The 22,608-nt window shown below is 38.4% G+C and overlaps 1 protein-coding gene across 3 annotated transcripts in view; it reads left to right on the forward strand.

The window, feature by feature from the left end:
• The window catches only part of SIK2 (salt inducible kinase 2), a 168,248-nt gene that overhangs the window by 134,343 nt on the left and 11,297 nt on the right, over window positions 1-22,608 (forward strand). For all 3 annotated transcript variants that reach the window (XM_074216651.1, XM_074216652.1, XM_074216653.1), the window contains 7 exons: window positions 2,886-3,009; window positions 4,206-4,426; window positions 6,377-6,529; window positions 13,347-13,511; window positions 20,481-20,709; window positions 21,239-21,523; window positions 21,668-21,831. In XM_074216651.1, the coding sequence (XP_074072752.1) occupies window positions 2,886-3,009; window positions 4,206-4,426; window positions 6,377-6,529; window positions 13,347-13,511; window positions 20,481-20,709; window positions 21,239-21,523; window positions 21,668-21,831 (1,341 nt within the window). The remainder of the gene's footprint in view (window positions 1-2,885; window positions 3,010-4,205; window positions 4,427-6,376; window positions 6,530-13,346; window positions 13,512-20,480; window positions 20,710-21,238; window positions 21,524-21,667; window positions 21,832-22,608) is intronic.

Here is a 22,608-nt window from a genome sequence, read left to right on the forward strand (position 1 = left end):
CATGCTGGCCCTTACAACTGCTAGACAGTCTGCTATACTTCCCTTACAACTCCTCCCACCATCCTGATCAGCTCTTCCAAACTTTTGCATCCCTCCTCCAAACCTCCCATAGTTTCTCCTTTACTCACCCCCAGCTGTGAACTTCACCTCATATTTTACAGAAAAAAAATTGAAACCATTCACCTTAACCTCTCTCTTTCCCCCCCGTTATTCAGGTGCTTTCTGCCCCTCTCTCCTCCATTCCTGTCTCACATGATGAGACTTACTTCCTGTCTACTACCTGCTCAAACAATTGCATTCCATTCTGTCTCCTCCAACCTAGACTGTCTTCTCTATGAATCCCTGCCTATCACTTATTTTCATTCTCTCTACTGGCTTATTTATTATTGCCTACAATCAAACCCATATTTCACTCATTCTGAAAAAATTCTCACTTTATTTTTCTACCCCCCCAACTAATCCCATATCTCTTCTGTCCTTTATAGCTAAATTCCTCAAAAAAGCTGCCTACAATAGTTGCCTCCCTCTTCTCTCCTCTCATTCTTTTTTTCATCCCTTATCTAATTCAGCTTCTGAATGAAACTGTTCTTTCCCAAGTTACTAATGATCTCTCAGTTACCAAAACCAATGACATTTTCTTCATCTTCATTCTCCTTGACCTCTACAACTACTGACAATCTTACTCACTCTCTGCTCCTTGATACTCTCTTCTCTCTACGTTTTTGGGACACCACTGTCCTGGCCCTCCTCCTACATATCTGACTGCTCCTTCTCTGTTTCTTTCTTTGAATCCTCCTCCAGATCACCTCTAATTGGAGGTGCCTCTCAGGGTTGTATCCTAGACCCTCTTCTATTCTCCTTCTATTCTATTTTACTTGGTGATCTCATCAGCTCCCATGGATTTTATTTTTATTTCTATGCCAATGATTCTTAAATCTACCTGTCTTGGAGTGGCTAGGTGGCGCAGTGGATAGAGCACCAGCCTTGGAGTCAGGAGTACCTGAGTTCAAATCCAGCCTCAGACACTTAATAATTACTGGCCTTGGGCAAGTCACTTAACTAACCCCACTGCCTAGCAAAAAAAAGAAAATATCTACCTGTCTTACCTTAAACTCTCTGCTAAAGTCAGTTCTCAAATCTCCAATTGCCTTTCAGTCTTTTCAACTTGGATGTTCAATAGACATCTTAAATTCAATATATCAAAAATAGAATTCATTATCTTACCCAAAAAAACTTTTCCCTACTCCTGTTTTTCCTGTTACTATAGGAGACAATACCACTCTTTCAGACTCCCATCATAGAGTCATCCTGGATTTTTCACTGTCTCTCACCTCCTATATCTGATCTGTTGCTAAGGTCTGTTGATTTCCCCTTTGCAACATCTGTTGTCTCTTTTTATATTGCCACAATTTGAGTGCGGGCCTTCATCACCTCACACATATTTGAGCTGTTGAAATAGCCTGGTAACAAATCAAGTCTTTCCCCACTCCAGTCTGTCCTCCATTCAGATACTAAAATGATTTTCCTAAAGAACAGTTTTGACCATATGTGTAAGCCCTAGAGCTCCCTATATTTCCTTTATTTTCAAATACACAATGCTGTTTGACTTTCAAAGCCCTTTATAAGCCAACCCCTTCCTGCCTTTCCAATCTTCTTATTCCTTACTTCCAGATATATATATAATCTTCAATCCAGTGACACTGATCTCATGCCACAAACAGGATACTCTGTCTCTCAGCTCTGGGCATTTTCTCTTGTTGTCCCTCATGCCTAGAATGTTCTCCCTTCTCCACCCTATCTACTGACCTCCCTAGCTTCCACTGAGTCCCACAAAAGTTCCATCTCCTACAGAAAGCCATCCTTTACAGAGTTCTCTTAATTCCAGTGTTTTCCCTCTATTAATGATTTCCTTTTCCAGCTTGTTTTATGTATATCTGTTTCCATATTTTCTCCTTCCTTAGATTTTTTAAGCTGGTCATGGGCAGGGACTGTTTATAGTACCTAGCCCGCAAGTAATTACTTAATATCTATTTATTGATTGTCTGCTTAGACTACAATCTTTCCTTATCTGTATCTTATAGAATTCTGCTCTTCCCTCAAGATAAAGCTTAAGCCCCAGCTTCCCCTAAGAGTTTTATCTGATTTTTTCTAGTTGCTATAGCTCTTTTCCCTACTTGCTATTTTCACCATTTTGTACTGATTTTTATTTATTCTTTGTATTGTTGTTATAGAAAGATTTGTCTCCCTTGAGAATCTAAATGCCTTGCAGATAGGCTTTTTTTCATTTATTGTATTTGTATCCCTAATAAGTATTAATTGATTAGATTAATAATACTCAGTCCTTTGGCCCATCCCCCAAGGTTCCCAGCACCTAGGGAGTGGATATTGTTGTTTTCTGTATATTGGAAAATAAGTGATAAGAGCCCTTAGAGCAGGGTGCTCAGAAAAGGGATTCTGTTATCAAATGTGTTAACTTTCTCCAGACATAGCCATAATTAAAATTCAGCATTTATCTAAATGATCACCCTCTTAATGTGGTAGGGGGGAAAAATTTCAGAGTTTCAGATTTCTTTCAGTTTTGAGATCCCCTTTTTCTGAAAAATTCAATCAGGAATTTTGCCTGCAATCAATGAGAATTTTTTTTTTTTGCAAGGCAAATGGGGTTAAGTGGCTTGCCCAAGGCCACACGGCTAGGTAATTATTAAGTGTCTGAGGTCGGATTTGAACCCAGGTACTCCTGACTCCAAGGCCAGTGCTTTATCCACTGCGCCACCTAGCCGCCCCAATCAATGAGAATTTAATAGTAACTGAAGATACTTAATAAAGTAAAAGTACATTTGAAATATTAGGTAGTACAGTGGATGCATTATTATTTTCTATCTTAGAGCATGGGAGTAGTTCTTTATGTTCTTGTCTGTGGAGCTCTGCCTTTTGATGGACCAACTCTCCCTATCCTGAGGCAAAGAGTTTTAGAAGGAAGATTCCGGATTCCTTATTTCATGTCAGAAGGTAAGCTATTTGTCTTCCTGATTGTGCAGTACAGATTTTAAACTGTGAATGAAGTACCTTCCTAAAACCCTCCATGTTTTCTAAAAGTTGTAGGTGACAAAAAAAAAAAAGTGACTGAGTCATTTCAGAAGCTATGGAAATGACAGGGGGAAAGCCCTCTGTGGAGGTGAGACAGAGTTCCAGCCTTACTTGTGATTAAAAACAGAAACAATTTAACAGATTAAAAGTAGCAAATCTTTTCAGTCCCATTCACCTAAGTTTATAAATGTCTCAGGTTTATTTTAGACAAAGAAACATGTTGAAAACACAGATTCACAACCATTTTATTCTGAAAAGAAAATGGATTTTTCTTTTTCCTTTGGCAGGAAGTCACAAACTGATGACAACTATTTGGCAGTTATTTAATTGAATTGATAACTTCCTAGTCCCTTCTTGATTCTTTTGGATTGTTGTATATGAGGACCTTATTTATATCTCTTTTCCAACTAAATTTTTGATTGCCATCCTTGCTGTCATTTTTACCTTTATAAACCCACACACCTTACAAAAGTGCTAATCTTAATTCTGTTAATATCTAAAGATGGCCAGTTTTTCCTGAACTTACTATTACACAACTTTGAGTGAAGAAACCATTTAAGAAAATCTCTGTAAATTAATGTAAAATCTATCCTAGAGTCTATGCAGCTGCTAAATGATACATGTATGATAGATTATTTTGCTCCAACTTCTTACTTTAAAAATAACTTGTCTAATATTGAAGGTTATCAAAGAAACTGAGAGGAATGCTAATCATCAAAAATCTATTGCATTTACTTAGTGAAAAGACAGAAAAGAAGTTTTTCCTATTTATCTGTTGTTACTTTCCTCACTTCAACTCTGTAAGAGATATGAATTAACTTTGGAAGTTTAGGAACAACCTTAGGAACAGGTTAATTCCCTGCTTCAAAAGTAAAGTTTGTTTTTTTCTTTTTGGCAGAAAACTAAGTTTATGTCTAAAGGTTGTTTTCTGTTGGTGAGGAAGTTCATTTAGCACAAAAATTGAACAGACCCAACTGATTATAACTCTCCACATATTACCAAAATTCATCTTAGCAGCATTCACTTGCATATGTACTTATATGTTAGATGAGGCGAAGATAGTTGTATTTACCGGTATTTTGTTTAACTGTTTCTTTTTAACTTTTCACTTTCCCTAGAGTGTGAGCATCTCATCCGAAGGATGTTGGTTTTAGATCCATCTAAGAGGCTAACTATAGCCCAAATAAAAGAGCACAAGTGGATGCTGGTGGAAGTTCCCGTACAAAGACCTGTTCTTTATCCACAAGAGCAGGAAAATGAGCCATCTCTTGGGGAGTATAATGAGCAGGTCCTGCGGCTAATGCATAGCCTTGGAATAGATCAACAGAAAACCATGGAGGTAACTAGGAGCCAAAGCTATTTTTTGATTTGATTATGCTTGGCATCTCTCTAAACATAATGTGATAGATTCCTGGTGAGTATAAGTAAAATGGCATGAGAAATAGCATAAAAGGTATTGTCCTCAAGTAAGTAGATTGGAAAATGAAGCAGGTCGGCCATCTAAAGAGAGCTACAAATAATAGCTGAGATAACCAGAATTCTGCTCTGATTGATACACATGAAGTAGTGAGATCCAGAGTTTGACCTCCATTCTGTCAGGCATCTTATCTGTGGAAGACTTGACTGAGGGGATAGAGAAGCCTGCAGAGGGGCTGTGATCAGCACTTGCGTCTTGAAGGAGAGAAGTAGTCTGCATGTGATCAGTGTTCAGTAAATACTTATTTCCCTTTCTTCCACCCCACCCCCCAATCAGGACTAAATGTTACTTAGTTTTCTGTTCAGTTATATCAGTCTCCTACTATCTGTTTTCTTACATTATATTTATTGTATCAGTTTCTTTCCTTGTACCTTCTACCTATAATGAAAACACTTGTTAGAGGTAAAGACCTATATTTTACTGTTCAGAAAAGAGAAAAGTGAAAATTAGTAAATGAGTCATGGGAAGATAACTCCCAGAAGTTGGATAAAATTTTATGTCTTTGTGTCAAAAATGATTGAAAAACAAGTGGGAAATGGGATAATTCTCCTTAGGCAAGGAAAGAGCAAAGAAAGCAAAAAAAAAGAGAGAAATGAGAGGGAAAATAGAGTAGACCAGTGAACACAAAACAAAAAGAGATATTACTTTGATTTGGAATTTTTAAAAATCATAGAACTAAGAATTCATAAACTATTTACAGATTATGTTGTTCCATCCAGAAAAGATACCATTTTGATAGGCTACATACATTCAGAAGGCTTTTGATAACAATTAGTGAACCAGGCTTAAGGTATTTTTTGGAAGGAGAGAACAAGAAGGAGCTAAAAAAAAAAATACACCTAATACACCTATGACTGTTTTGGAGATGAATACCCTCCCAGCCTTTTTTCTTCCACTGGAACCCCAGTGAAAAAAATGACACTGTGGTTTTCTCGGTTACTCAGATTCTTTGCTTATTTCTATAAAGCATTCAGAGTAGTGACTTTGGGGTCCTACAGGCTTGCTCTGACAGTGTCCTAAAAGCTCAACCCAGCAGTTGCACCTTCCTCTCCAATGGAGCCATGAGCTGAAAGGAGTGGTTGGTTTCTCTGTTCTGTTGAGATCAAGAAAGTGGCCAGGTCAGGAAGTAAAAAATTGGGAGGGATCTCTGTTTTCAAAGTACCAAAATACAAGTAAAGAAACAAGAATAAAAAATTACCTAAGAACAGAACTCTTGGATCTTATCCTCACACAAATAAATTTCAGAATGTTTTCCCAAAACTTTATGATTTGTGGTCTAGAATTGTGAGTGATTTGGGCCTTTGGTAAGGCTATTAAATGAATACTTCCCAGCTCAGATTGCTGACTGACCTGATAGGCATCAATGTTGAAATGATAGAATAACTGAGACAAGATTCATGGAGGCTGGGATTTCATGCCCTTCTGTTTGCTCTTCATTTTGCATTTCCTTTCAAGGAGCCAGTCAAATCTAGGGAATTGGTATTTTCTCTTTTGTATCTTGTATGTTTGGACTTTACTTTGCAACATAATTCACTTTGTCTCCATTTCTAAGAGTTTGTGATTTTTCCTGATTCTTGAAGACAGTGTAGAAGCATGAACCTGATTATAAATGGCATTTTGCCTTAAGATATTTGTTTTCTCGGGCAGCTAGGTGGCACAGTGAAAAGATCATCGGCCCTAGAGTGAGGGGAACCTGAGTTCAAATCTTTCCTCAGACACTTAATTACCTAGTTGTGTGACCTTGGGCAAATCATTTAACCCCATTGCCTTGCAAAAAACCTAAAAAAAAAAATTTTGTTTTCTCCTTTTCAGTCTTTACAGAACAAGAGTTATAACCACTTTGCTGCTATCTATTACTTATTGGTGGAAAGGCTGAAATCTCACCGAAGCAGCTTCCCTGTGGAGCAGAGAGTTGATGCCCGCCAGCGTCGACCCAGCACTGTTGCTGAACAGACAGTTGCCAAGGTAACTCCTCATCCAGCTGGTGGTCTTCTCCGGCACACATTTAATCATTTTGGACTTCCATTTTTTCTTCTATTAGGAAGGGTTAAGATTTGACTACTTGTATTTATGTCATTCACTATAACACCTTTATATCATTTATTTTTATATTTATATTTTTGACCATAATGCCTTTATAATAGTTCATCTGGACTCTCAGAAGTTCCTCTTCCTTTATGGATGGATTGACTTTATAAATCCAAAAACCTTTTTTTTTCCCCTTCAGGGATTTCTAATTTTTTGACTTTTTTGGTCGTTGTTCACAATTAACTGAATTAGAAACATATTCTAATAGTGGAGCGCTGGATTTGGAGTGACATCTGCATTCCTTTCCTAGACTTGTCAATTCATTACCACGTAACCTTCCTACCTCCCTACCTGAGGAAAGGGCTGTGGTCACTTGAAAGCATCATGTAAATTGAACTCTTGTTTCATTGGGTGATTGGTTATTCCTTTCTTTGTCTCCTGATCTTAATAACTCATTATATATGTGCAGCATTTTGCAGTTTACAAACCTCTTTAACATCTATTATCTCCTTTGGCCCTCATCACAGTCCTGTGAGGTAAACAGTCCTGAAATTAGATGTGGTACCTGAGATTCAGAAATTAAATGACACTTTCCCAGGGGTCTACAAATTAACAGTAGAAGAACTAAGACAAGACATACATCTTCTAATTCCTTTTTCTAATACTTTCCTTTTTGCCACATTACCTCCTGTTTTACTGTCTTATATTTATGTATCCTTTTAGAGTTTTCAAGGTGATTTCTAAAATCATTTCCTTTGGTCCTTAGAATAGCTCTATATGAAAGAGTGAAGGCCTATTGAAGGGAAAAGGAATGCTAAGGTTCCCAGGGAATGACTTGCCCAAGGTACTGTGCTGTCTCTAAGCATAGTGACTATGGTTTTGTATGTGTCTTGTGGTCACATATATGAACATTATGTTCCCATAACATTTTAGCTAGCATTGGTTTTTATACAGTATTTAAAAAGAAATGAATATTCAAATTCTCAAATAAATCCATGATTTCATCAGCGTAAATAATCTTTCTAGGGGTGGTAAGCACAATTTATCCATGCCTACTCTTCTGAGAAACTACTATCTGTATTCTTCCATAAGTTTGCTTAGAAATGCAGCATGATAGACATTGGTCTAGAGACACTGCCAGAGAGACAAAAGATTTCTAATATGCATTGTGGTTATCTTGGGCAAGTCACTATCTCTGAACCTCTCTGAATCTTAGCTTGATTGCTTTCTCTAACAGGAATATCTCACTGCTATCATTGGGTTGGCTAATAATGCATAAAATGTTTGAAAGCTACTATTAAGGATTTTTAAAAGGGTTATGATGCGGGATGAGATATGAAAAGCCACCTTTTTATATAAACTTTTTCAATTAATAAACAGTTGTTTTCTCCTTTGCCATCTTCTCTGCACCCGCCTTCCTCATGAGATTGGGGGAGATGAAGAACAAAATTCGTTTCACAAATAATGCATAGTCAAGGAAAACAAATATGCACTTTGACCATGTCTCATTCTGCATCTTGTATGCCTCTCATCTCCATCATATCTCTTCTGAATTCATGCTTAATTATTGCATTGATAAGAATTTTATGGCTTTTAATAGTTCTTTTTTACAATGTTGTTCTAATATAAACTTTCTTCTGGTTCTACTCACCTTCTACATCATTTTACATGTCTCCCAGGTTTCTCTGAAACCATTCCTTTTGGGGCGGCTGAGTTCAAATCCAGTCTCAGACACTTAATAATTACCTAGCTGTGTGGCCTTGGGCAAGCCGCTTAACCCCATTGCCTTGCAAAAAACTAAAAAAAAAAAAAAAAAAGTTGAAACCATCCCTTTTGTCATTCCTTATAATGAGATGATATTTCAGTTCATCCATATACCATAATTTGTTCAACTGATTCTCAACCGATGGATACCCTCTTTTGTTTCCAGTTCTTTGCTGCAACAAAAAGAACTACTGTAAAGTATTTGTATCCTTTTATGTCCTTTCTCTCTCTCCTTGGGACATATACCTAGTGGTGTTATCATTTTGGGGCATAGTTCCATATTGATTTCCACCATGGATAGACCAATTAATAGCTCCACCAAAAATACATTAATGTACCAATTTTACCACAGTTCTTCCAACATTTGTCTGAAATGGAACCACACTTTTTTTGATTTGCTCTATTCTAATTATTAGTTATTTGGAGCATTTTTTTCATATGAATATTGATCACTTTAGTTTCTTCCTTGAAAAATGATTGTTCATGTCTTAAAACTACTACTGGCCAGAGCATCATGTGCTTCAAGGTAGCTCTGGGAAACACAGAAACTACACACCAACCTCAGCATACTCCAGATACTAGCCCAGGACCCTGGCTCAGCCCTAAGTAAGCTACCAGATCCTTATGACCTCCAGCAGTGCCAATCACCTCCCTTCCTACCCACTCAGTGCAACACCAGACATGAAGGTCTCCCACAGATCTCAGGGCAATATCAGTGCTACATCAGGTAAATAGTCAGGACTTTTAGCCCCTGGCACAAGAAGTTTGAAACAATGTTTTTTCCACTCTTAGGAAAAGAGTAAAAGTTCTCAGAGAAAAAAGGGCCAAAAAAGATGAGCAAAAGACAAGAGGGGGAAAAAAGCATTTGATTCTAGAAAGTGATTAGGGTGACAGGGAAGATCAAGACACAAACTTAGAAGATGATAATAATGTCAAAACAGACTCAAAAGGGGCTTAAAAATCCTGAGAGCGGCCTCAGACACTTAATAATTATCTAACTGTATGGTCTTGGGTTTAACTTGGGCCACTTAACCCTGTCTGCCTTGGAAAAAACCTAAAAAAAAATTCTGAGAGGAAGAAGAAAAATTAGGAAATGAAATGAGTGATACAAGAGAATTAGGGGAAAAAATCAACAACTTGGAAAAAGAAAACAACTGCTTAAAAAGTAGAATTAGTCAAATGGAAAAAAAAACTATGAAAATCCACTGAAGAAAACAATTCCTTCAAAAGTACAATTGAGGGTATGGAGCCAAGATGCCAGCATGAGAACAGGCTTTCCCAGGAGCTCTCTCGAAAATATTTCAAAAATCTTAAAATTGTGACTCTTAACTAAATTTTCAAGAGACAGAACCCATAGAAAGCTCCAGTGAGGCAATTCTCTAGCCCAAGGTAACCTAGAAAATAGTGGGAAGGGGTTGGAGGGGCTAAGAAGCTTCAGCCTTCTAGGAACAGCCCCAGGTCACCTGGGTCCCTGGGAGCCCTAGCTCCTGGCAGCAGAAGCAGTTTCCTGACCTGCCACCCCAGGGAGTACCAAGCACAACTTGGAAGATCAGCAAGGAGACCTCTGCCAGAATGAGCTCAAAGCCCAGGCCAGTGTGGCCCTCTTCAGTGCAGCCCAGATCCCAGGAAATGGAAGGAGGTCTGTGGAGCCTTCCAGCAGGGAGCTGCCCAGTATGTGCTCCCTAAGCTTGCTCAGTCCACGGAAGGTAAGGGAGTGGAGAGAAACCTTGGAGTCTGTCCTCTGTCCCTGGGGCAGGACTTTGGGGCTTTGACCGCATTCAGATCCTGGTTGCAGACTGGAGCTCCAGAGAGGTGAGCTTGTGGCCATTCAACAGACCAGGAGAACAGTCAAAACCTCACATACTGAGGTCCTTTTGGGGGTGTCCCAATAATACTCAAAAGCTTAGAAAGCAGCCCAAACCAGTCACAGGCTGGGGAAAGGAGTAAACAGGAAAAAAAAAGGAATCTGACTATCGACAATTACTTTGGTCTCATGGAGGACCAAAACACACAATCAGAAGATGAGAAAGTCCAAGCATCTGCATCTAAAGACTCCAAGAAATATAGAAGTTGGGCTCAGGCTATGACAGATTTTGAAAATCAAAAAAGATTTTGAAAATCAAGTAAGGAAGGTAGAACAAAAATTGGGAAAAGAAATGAGAGATGCAGGAAAAACATGAAAACAAAAGCAGCATAGTCAAGGAGATCCAAAATAATGCTGAAGAAAATAACATATTAAAAACCAAATGGATAAAACAGTTCAAAAATTATTGAGAAGAATGCTTTAAAAAGCAGAATTGACCAGATGGAAAAGGAGATAAGAAAGCTCTCTGAGGAAAACAAATCCTTCAGATGTAGAATGGAGCTAAAGGAAGCTGAGGACTTTGAGAGAAATCAGTACAATAATTCAACACCAAAAGAATGAAAAACTAGAAGAAAATGTATCTCATTGAAAAAAAAAAACCTGATCTGGAAAACAGATCCAAGAGAAGCAATTTAAAAATTATTGGGTTACCTGAAAGTCATGATCAGGAAAAGAGCCTTGACTTCATTTTTTTAGGGTGTTTTTTTTTTTGCAAGGCAATGGGGTTAAGTGACTTGCTCAAGGTCACACAGCTAGGTAATTATTAAGTGTCTAAAGCTGGATTTGAACGCAGGTACTCCTGACTGCAGGGCCAGTGCTCTATCCACTGTGCCACCTAGCCACCCCCTTGACTTCATTTTTAAAGAATTTCTACAGGAAAATTGCCCTGATGTCCTAGAATCAGGAGGCAAAATAGAAATTGAGACAAACCACTGTTCTCCTACTGAAAGAGCTCAAAAAAAAAAAAAAACAGCAAACCCTAAGAATATTATAGCCAAGTTCCAGAACTCCCAAGTCAAAGAGAAAATATTACAAGCAGCCTGAAGGAAACAATTTAAATATCATGGAGCTACAGTCAGGATCACACAGGATTTAGCAGCATCCATATTAAGGGCTCATAGGGCTTGGAATATAATATTCTTGAAGGCAAAAGAGCTTAGAATGCAACCAAGAATCAACTACCCAGAAAAACTGAACATCCTCTTCCAGGGGAAAAATGGACTTTCAAAGAAGCAGGGGAATTTCAAATGTTCCTGTTGAAATGACCAAAGCTGAACAGAAAGTTTGATCTTCAAGTACAGGACTCAGGTGAAGCATAGAGAGGGTGGACAAGAAGGGTAAGGGATTTAATGATGATGATCTGTGTGTGGGAAGATGATAACTGATAATACTCATAATGAAACTTCTCATTTAATAGAGCAGTTAGAAGGAACTTATATAGACAAGGCACAGGAGGGAGTTGAATTTGAAGGTATAATATATTTTAAAAATGGAGTCAATTGGGTGAAAAAGGAAAGGTACTGGGAGAAAGGAAAGGAGAGGTAGAATAGACTAAGATGTTTCATGTAAAAGAGTCAAGAAATAGCTTTTGCAATGGTATGGAAGGGCGGAAGATGATGGGGAATGAGGGAGCCTTCATTCTTATCAGAAAATTGCTCAGAGAGGAAACCGCATACACACTCAATAAGGTATGGAAATCTAGAAGGAAACGGAGAGAAGGGGACAGGGGAGGGGAGGGGAGATCATAGGAGAGAATAGTCAAATATAACACATTTTCCTTTTTATTTTTTGCAAGGTGGTGGGTTTGGGTGGCCTATTCAGGATCACCAGACCAGGTGGTTGCTGGGGTGGAACATAGGCTTGGGGTCTCTTGGCCCCAGGGCTGGTGCTCTGTCCACTGTGCCACTCGTCTGCACAGCACATTTTTGAAGAGGGACAAAGTGAAAGGAAAGAAAATAATAATAGATGGTAGTGGGGAGGAATGGATGGAGGGAATTATAATCAGCAACAGCAACTGTAGAAAAATATGGAAGTAACTTCTATGATGGACTTATGGTTAAGAATGTGTTCCATCTGAGACAGAGCTGATGGTATCAGAGAACACAGATTAAAACACATTTTTTTCCTCTTTCTTTTACTTTATTTACTCTTACAACAGTGGGGAGAAAAAGGTGGATTTTTTTGGTTAAAAATTTTAATTGGAAAATAAATAAAATGATTTTTTAAAAAAAGTACAATTGACCAAATGGAAAAGGAAATACAAAAGCTAACCAAGGAAAACAATTCCTTAAAAGTTAAAATTGGACAAGTGGAAGCTAATGACTCTATGAGGCATCAAGAATCAAATTCAAAAGAATTTAAAAAAAGAAGAAAATATAAAATATCATTGGAAAACCACTGACTTGAAAAATAGATCCAGAAGAAATAGTGTCAGAATCATTGAAAGCCATAATCAAAAGGAGGGCCTGGATGACATCTTTCAAGAAATTATCAAGGAAAAGTGGATATCCTAGAACCAGAGGGCAAAAAAGGCATTGAAAGAATACACCGATCACACCTCAGGAAAGAGATCCCAAAATAAAAACTCCAAGGATCATTATAGCCAAATTACAGAACTGTCAGTTCAAGAAAAAGTACTGTAAGTGACAGAAAAAAACAGTTCAAACATCAGGGAGTCACAATCAGGATTACATTGGACTTAACAGCTGCACCATTAAAGAACTGGAGATCATGGAACATGATATTCTGGAAGACAAAGGAGTTAGAACTATAGCAAAGAACCATCCATTTGGTGAAATTAAACATAATACTTCAAGGGAGGAAATGATCATTCAGTGAAATAGAAGGATTTCAAGCTTTCTCAAGACCAGAATTGAACAAAAAAATTGATCTTCGTTGTCAAGACCGAAGTCCAGCATTAAGACATTAAATGTGTTAGATCATTTCATAACCCCTATAATGTACTTTATTAATGTATAGGAGACAAAACAATTTCCCTACAATTCCAAAATTTACCAACATTTGATTGTTTTTATTTGCACTGAAAGAATATTATTTTCTTCGAACGTTTTTGGTTTGTGATAGACTGTATTTATTTTACCAATTTTTATTTTACTTGCTCTTTAGGCTCAAACTGTTGGTCCCCCAATGACCATACATTCACAGAACATGAGGCTGATGAGGTCCCCAATCCTCCCTCAAACATCAAATGTGGAGGCCTTTTCTTTTCCAAATTCTGGATGCCAGGCTGAGGCAACATTCATGGAGGAAGAACGAGTTGATACACCAAAGGTATAGTTCTTACATAATTCAGAGTTGAAACCATGGGAGGTCTGGTTCCCCCATAGCATTCAGCAGTGGCACAAACTGGAGGGTAGTAAAGAAAGAGATCATGAAAAAATTCCAGTGATGTACCTCTGCACTTATCAGTGAAATATTTTCCTAGTTTGGAACTTTGTTTTGTGCCCTAATAACTGAAATTTATGTAGCATTTTAAAGTTTTACAAAGCACTGTGTACATCTTATTTTATCTTCACATTAGCTTCCTGAGGAGGCACTCAAGGGTTATCCCCATGTTACAGAAAAAGGACACTAAGGCCTTGAGGTGATCAAATAGATCATAGAGACTAGAGTTTTCCTGACTAAATTCAGTGCTTTGTCCCCCATAGCACATTGCCTATGAAAAGCCTATCCTCTGTTCCTCAAAGATACAAGTCCTTTCTCATTTCCCTTTTAGTGGGTTGTGAGGTTTTTGTGATTTGGGGACTTTATGAGGGGAGGGAGAAGCAAAAGGTACTATTAAAAACCTGTGAAATGATCATTACAGAGGAGAAAGTTTATTCCCTATTCTGATTGTTCTGTAGTTGTAAATCCAAGGAACTGTCTTCTTGCTAGTTAAGTAAGAGTTTGGTCATACTTGAAGGCAATGAGTTTTGCATATGTTGAATGAACATTGCTTTTCAGATGAAGAGTAGACAGTTTAGGGGCAACTAGGTGGCTTAGTGGATAAAGCACCGGCCTTGGAGTCAGGAGTACCTGGGTTCAAATCCGGTCTCAGACACTTAATAATTACCTAGCTGTGTGGCCTTGGGCAAGCCACTTAACCCCATTTGCCTTGCAAAAACCTAAAAAAAAAAAAAAAAAGAGTAGACAGTTTGATGCTAGGATGTGAATGAATGCAGTGCTCTTGATAAGATGTAAAATTGAGCTGCTGCTAACCATTAGAGATTTATAACAGACTCTGCCATTTGGGAGGGTAGGCTTTTCTTTCTCTTCTATTTCACTCTTAGGAGCTTTGTTTGCTTTGAATGTTGTTCAGTATACCCTGTGAGTTATTACTGCCTCCTTTCCCATGTATTTGGGAAACTATCTTATTCAATTTCTTTACATTCTTGAAATCTGGATATGATTTGGGAGGGAGGAGATAAGAAGGGACCCCCTCCCCTCAAAATAAAAAAAATCTCAACCTCTTTTGAAGCTTTGAGAAAAGACAAACATAGAGTATTAACGATTCATCTGTAAGGGCATTAAGACCCAAACATACAAATGAGACACTGTCTGCATTATTATTTAGAGTGAGCTGTTTTAAAGCATGTGAGTTTTACTGTAACTAGGAAACAAATTGAAAATAATGAGGGGGAAGATACAGAATGCTTTTGTATGGAGGGAACAATTCTAGAGTCCTAATATAACTCTGCTGTGCAAACCAGCTAGGTTTTTTTTTTTTCTTTTTGTATTTTCGTTAGCTTGTACATGTTAACTTGTTCTCCTCCCTAATATTCCTCCTTTGGGACCTATAAATCACTGCACATAGAAACTATTTGTGTCTTTAAAAAACTGGAGTGAGCTGACTCAGCCAGTGGCACACTCCTTAGTCTATCAGCGCCTAAGAAGAGGTTGGATGATTTGTTGGGAATGGTAGAAAGGGAACTGGAATGGGAGTTGAAGTAGATGACCTCAAAGATCTCTTCCATTCCTTCAGCTCTGTAGCTCTAGGGGTTTATCAAATATAGTCAGTTGGATTGATATGCATTTTATCATAGTACTTTCCATTCATTATATTTTATATGAAGCATTTCATAAACTTGAAATTTCTAATTTCATTGATTTCACTAATTTCATTTCTGTCCTCAGTAATTGACATTTTTACTAAATTTTAAGGGGACTACATCTCCCTAGGATCCTTATTGAGGTGATCTTCTTTAAAGACCTCTCAGGTTCCAATGCCAACCAGAGGAGCCAAGATAGAGCTTAAAAGAGGCTGTGGTCTAACACAGAGAGCATCCTTAATTCTGAATTAGAGGACCTGAGCTCAAATCCTAGTCGAGTTTTATTGTATGACTTGAGAGAAGTTACTTCACCTCTACAGGCCTCAGTTTTGTTATTTGTAAAGTGAAAAGGATTTGTCTCTAAGCTCCAATTCCTATGATCCCTTCTCATCCAAACCGCTTGATTATTTACAGCTGTCTAAAATATGCTAGCTAAATTGTATTCATCCCTGAAGCTATCAGTCAATTGGGGTGTTTTCAGAGTTCTGCATCTGCATTGATAATATTAATGCTGATTATTGTGATGGCAGATTTCAAGTGGTGGTTTTATATAGATTTTAATGTTTGCAAAGCCCTTACATATTGCTTCATCTAGGCTTCACAATACCCCTGGGATGGAAATACTTGACAGGTATTATTATCCCTATTTTTCAGATGAGAAAATTGAAGTAACTTATTCATGTGTTTACTCAGCCATTAAGTGTTAAAGGTGGTAACAAAACTCATGGCTTCTGCTGCTCCTACATTCAGCTAATCAATCCAAATACTCCAGATACTCTTAAACCAAATATGGCTTAAGCTTAGGATCATGGTAAAGCTACAAATGAATACTGAAAACTAGTACTTAGGCTTATTTTGAGTTTGTAGAATGAATTTTGGGTTGTATTTGTTGTTCTGAAGGTAGTGAGTACTGCAAAGAAGTGTTTATATGTATTTCATAATCCTTTCCTGTTTTCATTTTGAGGGGACTACAGAGGCCAATAATAAGATTTTCCAAATCACCACTCCTTTTCTGTCTGCCAAAAGGGGGAGGGGGATGGAGCCTTGAAAAAAATGTGTGGATGGTGATGAATTTTCATAGACAACATTAACATTTGTTTCAAAATGCCATGATATAATGTAGCTTTTTTATTTTTGGTTTTTTTAATTTCAGCTATTTTTGTTGGCTATAGATGATAGTATTCATTGGTGCAGGAACCTCTTATTTTTCTAGCATTTTTTTTTTATGAAAGATCCAGAACCTTTACCCCATGTCAAGTGGAGCACTGACTGTTGTGAGTCCTGTTTGCACCCTAAGTGCTTCAGGGACTTCTGTGTATATGCTTCTTATAATTGTGAACTGACTTCAAGGAGAAGAAAAAATAAAGGCCTTTCAGCCCTCTGATTTGTGTGCCCCAGGCAGTTGAGATTCCTAGAATAAAATATCTTATTTCTAATAACTGATACTATCCAAAAACTGCCAGCCATTTTTGCCACTGAATGACCAAAGCTTTAAAGTATTAGGAAAAAGAAAATCTCAAGCTGCCATTGAAAGTGTCATTATACCGCACCTCATCTGATCAATTATCAATCCAGCTGCCTAGTGAAAAAGTCTTTCATTCCCATAAGCTTTTTTTTTTATTGTTGCTACCAGGGTGGTTGTATAAAATAATGGTATCTTTGCCCATTTTAATACCAGAATAAGATGGTCTGTGCCAGACATGGTAACTTCTCTTGGTCCTTTTGCCAATCTGGCAAAGGAGAGAAGAGAGAAGAGCATGGGTCAGGTCTCTGACAATATACTTAGAACTCATAGTACTACTCCCCCATAATGGCATGAAATAATGGAAAGAAAAAGTACAGAGACTTAAAATCAGGAAACTTGGGTCAGATTTCAACCCCAACATTGACAAGATAACTAATCACCATCAAGTTATTTAACATCCTTGAGCCTTACTCTCTTCATCTGTAAAATAGGGCTATTACTTCCACTGCCTACTTCACAGTATTCTTGAAGGGAAAGTAAACCTTACAACTCTATGGAAATGGGAATGGTTATGGCCATATTGAAGACAGGCAGAGGAGAATAGCTGAGGGGGAGGGGGAGGAGGTTGTGGTCGGGGGACAGGAAACTTCAAGCTGCTGAACCATAACTCCAAACTAGTTACCACTTTTTAACCCATTCTTAAACTTGATCAAGCCCTGGGGCTTTTGAGAATTTCTTCTCCTAGTCTTACAAACTTGCCATTTAAGCACCTGTTACTGAAAGAAAAGAATATGCTGCAAGAAAGAGCAGATTCTGAAGTGTGCTGATGAGAGCTAGAGTTACTTCTGCCTAATTTCTTCACCATAGCCTCAGGTGGACCAAACTGATTTTCTGAAGAAATGAGTTAATAAAAAACATTCATTTCCCCAAATCCTAACTATAGTTAACTAATAGAGAATGAGGACATCCTTTCTCAGATAATCTGGTAAGCATAAGTTTCCTAGGTCCATTTGGTCTGCCATCAAGTTGCCCTCTTCCAAAGATGGCCTAAGGCAAAGTGGGCAAGGGTCTGAGGGATGGGATAACATGAATGTCAGCTGTTTTATGAAGTCTGGGCTCATGAGTAAATGTACTTCTGTCTTTTAAGTACAGGACAAATCTGGTTTTGTTGTTGTTGTTCATCCTTTCTTCTCAAAGAGGAGGAATGACATTGTAAGGGTGAAGATTTGAGTGAACAGAACTCGTAGTAGTACCTGTTCAAAGCTTCTGTCTGTCATCCAAGAAGCAAAAGTTAGAAGTTACTTTTCTACAGGAGTCACATCAGTGTGCAGCAGATTTTTATGAGTGTACAAGTGGTTGTAACAGATCCACTGTGATATCCACATCAGTCCTTGCTCACTAGTAAGATTTTAGTAGAAGATAATAAATTAAAAGTTGTTGAGCAGCAAAATACTTAGTCCTTGTTCCTCTTCCTGGTCTTTGAAGTGCAACATTACTTGTTTCTCCATCTTTGGGTCCTTGAAGCCACTCAGACAAAGTTGGAGCTCAGTAAGTTAAAGTTACATGCCTGACCAGTGTTAGAAAATTGAATAAGTAGAATATGAATAGATCAAAGAAGCCAAAGTAGGAGTTACAAGATGATTCTCAAGCAGCCACTTGGTTCTGAAAAACTATGAGTCACCCGAGAAAGGGAGAAGATTGGGGATAGATAGTTCAGGCCAGAAACAGAAGTAGCTGTCAAGGTTAGAGTTCTGGGGTGCCCAGGGGACTGGGCAGGTCCTGAAGAAACGCCTTCTGAGACCTCACTTGACTTCTTCTCCAAGTGCTCTTTATTTAAAATGCTGCAGCCACTCTGTTCCCAAGGATGGCACAGCCCCAAAGCTATTTTCATGGCATAACCTCTGCACAGGCAAACAGAGGTCTGAGTCATCTAAGGCTCCCTCTCCAAATAAAGAGCCTAAAATTCCTCTAAGATGATTGGTTAGTAGGAAAGGGAAGTTTCTGGCACAGGAAGGTCCCACGTCACCTCACATAAGGGTCTGTCCAACTTCCAAAGGAATTAATCTTTCTATACTGTCTTCCAGGTGAAAGTATTTCTTAGAGCTGAGTCTTCTATGACTTGGCTGTTCCTAAGAGATTGTTCACAGGGTGGACATGATTACACAAAGGATAGTTTGAGTAACAAAGACAAAAAAAAAAAAAAAAGACCTGGTTCTCATAGAGCTTTTACTATCCAGGAGAGAGCCAGACTGCAGCTTCCTCCTGGATGCTTCTGTTCACCATGAATTAGATCTTTCAGTTGTAAGTGAGTCCTCTTGGCACAGTTTCTAAAGGCTTGACTGCATCATATAAATTCTAATCTCTGAGCAGGATTGAACGCATCTCTGATGGAGGTGAGATGTAGCTTATTGCATATATTGTCCATGAATAGTGAATCCAGTCTCTGGCATTCATTGACCTCTCCTGGATTTGGGGGCATGTAAGTCATTTATTATTCTAGAATGGAATAAATGCTCTGACCATTTATAGTATTATTCCAGGCCTTTCTGTGTTTCTAGCCACAATGGAGAATGTTCACACTTATGTACTGCAAGGCGCCTAGGGCCAATAAAAGCTAAATCCTGTGAGTACAAAAGTGTGCTGGGAACCTTCCAAAGTAGTTTATAACTTTAAAAGATGAAGAATATTTAAGGTTCCTCCCTTCTAAACAGTTCAACAAATGAATTCCTCACCACTGCATTGTTTCTTCTCCCCTTTTCCCTTCTCAAAAAAAAAAAAAACAAACAAACAAAAACTTAGTTGATTCTAATATGGAGTGCCCTGGAGAAGGCAGAACTTCAGAAAGAACAACCTCAAAGAAGATGCCAGTTTGTTGATAGAGCATGTCTTTATCTTGTGAAGAGATAGTAGTGGTCTTCTCTGAATCTTTGATTCTAAATCTTTTAACAAAATGTCAATGAGTATTCCATATTTCACCCAGTTTACAGTTTGTTTCCAAATTTGTACCATCTTAGGACAGCTAGGTGGCACAGTGAATAGAGTGCCAAATCTGGAGTCAGACTCATCTTCCTGAGTTCAAATTTGGCCTTAAACACTTAGTAGCTGTTTGACCCTCGAAGTAAATTAACCCTGTTTTCCTCAGTTTCCTTATTTCTAAATGAGCTGAAGAAGGAAATTGCCAAACCATTCTAGTATCTTTGCCAAGAAAACTCCAAATGGAGTCACAAAGAATGAGACATGACTGAATAATGACCAAACAACAACAATTCTACCATCTTTTTTTTTAAAGACTTCATTTATTTTGAGTTTTACAATTTCCCCCCTAATATTACTTCCCTCCCCCCACCCCCCCCACAGAAGGCAATTTGTTGTTCTTAACATTGTTTCCATGTTATACATTGATCCAAATTGACTGTGATGACAGAGAAATCATATCCTTAAGGAAGAAACATAAAGTATAAGAGATAGCAAGATCAGACAATAAGATATCAGGTTTTTTTTCTAAATTTAAGGTAATAGTCCTTGGTCTTTGTTCAAACTCCATGGTTCTTTATCTGGATACAGATGGCACTCTCCATTGTAGACAGCCCCAAATTGTCCCTGATTGTTGCACTGATGGAATGAGCAAGTCCATCAAGGTTGATCATTGTCCCCATGTTGCTGTTAGGGTTCTACCATCTTCTTATACAAAAACATCTAGTGTTTCAGCAGAGCAGTGTCTGACAATTTTCACTCTTCATATTGTAGGTGAATGGTTGTCTTCTGGACCCAGTGCCCCCTGTAATGATGAGAAAAGGATGCCAATCACTGCCTAGTAATATGATGGAGACTTCTATTGATGAAGGAATAGAAACAGAAGGAGAGTCTGAGGAAGACCCCAGTCATACATTTGATGCTTTCCAATCAACACGCTGTGGGCAGAGACGTCACACACTGGCAGAAGTGACCAATCAGCTAGTCATGATGCCTAGCACAGGTAAATGCTAGGTTTAAGGTCACACTTTAATGATTTAGGAGCAGTTTGGTGGTGCAGTGGATAGAACACCAGCCCTGGAGTCTGGAGGACCTGAGTTCAAATTCAGCCTCAGACACAATAATTACCTAGCTATGTGACTTTGGGCAAGTCACTTAACTCCATTGCCTTGCCGAGAGAGAGAGAGAGAGAGAGAGAGAGAGAGAGAGAGAGAGAGAGAGAGAGAGAGAGAAAAGAATCATATCCTGAGTTTTAGTCTATATTTCATTTCTTATATAACCCAGATAACAAAATAAAATCCTAGAACTCAGCATTTCTGGAGTTAAGGAATTCTCATCTGCTGGTGTTGTCCCCATTGTAATTGTTCTCAAATTTGGGGGTTGAGAAAATTTCATCTATAGAAGATTTAGCCTAGGAATGTGAAAAGTTTATGAAACTATTGGTTGATTGGTTAGCTAATTGTGCTATGCATTAAGATGCCCAAAGAAAGCTTTACCTTTGTTGATTATATCTGTTTGGTTGGTTCTTGAAGGAAAAGTCTTTTCTGTGAATGACCATCCCTCTTTGGGCAGTGTGGATTCCGAGTATGACATGGGATCCATTCAGAGGGATCTGAACTTTCTAGAGGACAACCCATCCCTGAAGGACATCATGTTGGCCAATCAGCCATCACATCGCTTGACACCTCCTTTCATAAGCATTCGACCTGCCAATCCAGCTATGCAGGTGCTAAGCTCACAGAAGCGAGAAGCTCACAACAGGTCCCCAGTAAGCTTCAGAGAAGGCCGAAGGGCATCAGATACCTCTCTCACACAAGGTAACTCTTCTTTTCTCCACTTTTCCACCAGTTTTCAAAATTAAACAATAAGCTAAGTGGGGCTTTGTAATCATATTTCTTAGGTTACTTACACTAAAAGACGTTGGATAGTTATCTGGACTTTTTTTTTTTTTTTTTTTTTAGGGCTTGTAGCTTTTAGACAGCACCTTCAGAACCTGGCTCGAACCAAAGGAATTCTTGAACTGAACAAAGTCCAGTTGCTATATGAACAGATGGGGTCAGAGGCAGAACCTAGCTTAGCCTCAGCTGCTCCTGAGCTCCAAGACCTTGTCAGCAGTGCCTCACAGGTGGGTGTTGTAGGCCCTTTAAATAATTAGTGCAAGACCAAGATACTCAATAGTCCTGGAAACACATCATTTTAATTTGGGGGATTTACTCCTTTCCCAGAGCATATGGGATCTTCTATAAAAACATATAACTTTAGGGCGGCTAGGTGGCATAGTGGATAAAGTACCAGCCCTGGAGTCAGGAGTACCTGGGTTCAAATCCAGTCTCAGACACTTAATAATTACCTAGCTGTGTGGCCTTGGGCAAGCCACTTAACCCCATTTGCCTTGCAAAAAAAAAAAAACATATAACTTAACAATTCCTCCTTCTTTCCAGAACTTTAGTATCTAAAGGTTAATCTACCTTCTTCTTGTTTTCCCCCAAGTTACTAATGATCTTAATAATGGCCTCCCAATTGATCTGGCTTTATTTTCTTCTTCACAATCTCAAATCCCTTGCCTGCTTATAGACTTCCATATAGACTTATAGACTACCGTAGACTTCCTCCTCTCCTATTCACATGCTGCTTACTGGAACTGGAAGAGTTCACATAACCGTACTGTTGAGTCCACTACAAATATTAGCTACTCTCAATTAGGCTCTCACTACACCAAGGCAATCCTTTGCTGCCCCCTAATTATTTTCTACAGATTCTGTATAATAGCTTATCCTCAAGTTTCCTATGTGATTACCCCCACCACCATTCCTTTCAGGAAAGGACATAATCTGCTTCTTTACTAAGGAAATAGAGATTAATTAATCACCATATACTCTCTTCGTCCTCTACATTTCAAAAT

The sequence above is a fragment of the Macrotis lagotis genome, chromosome 1 (genome assembly GCF_037893015.1).
Source record: "Macrotis lagotis isolate mMagLag1 chromosome 1, bilby.v1.9.chrom.fasta, whole genome shotgun sequence".
Lineage (NCBI taxonomy): Eukaryota > Metazoa > Chordata > Mammalia > Peramelemorphia > Peramelidae > Macrotis > Macrotis lagotis.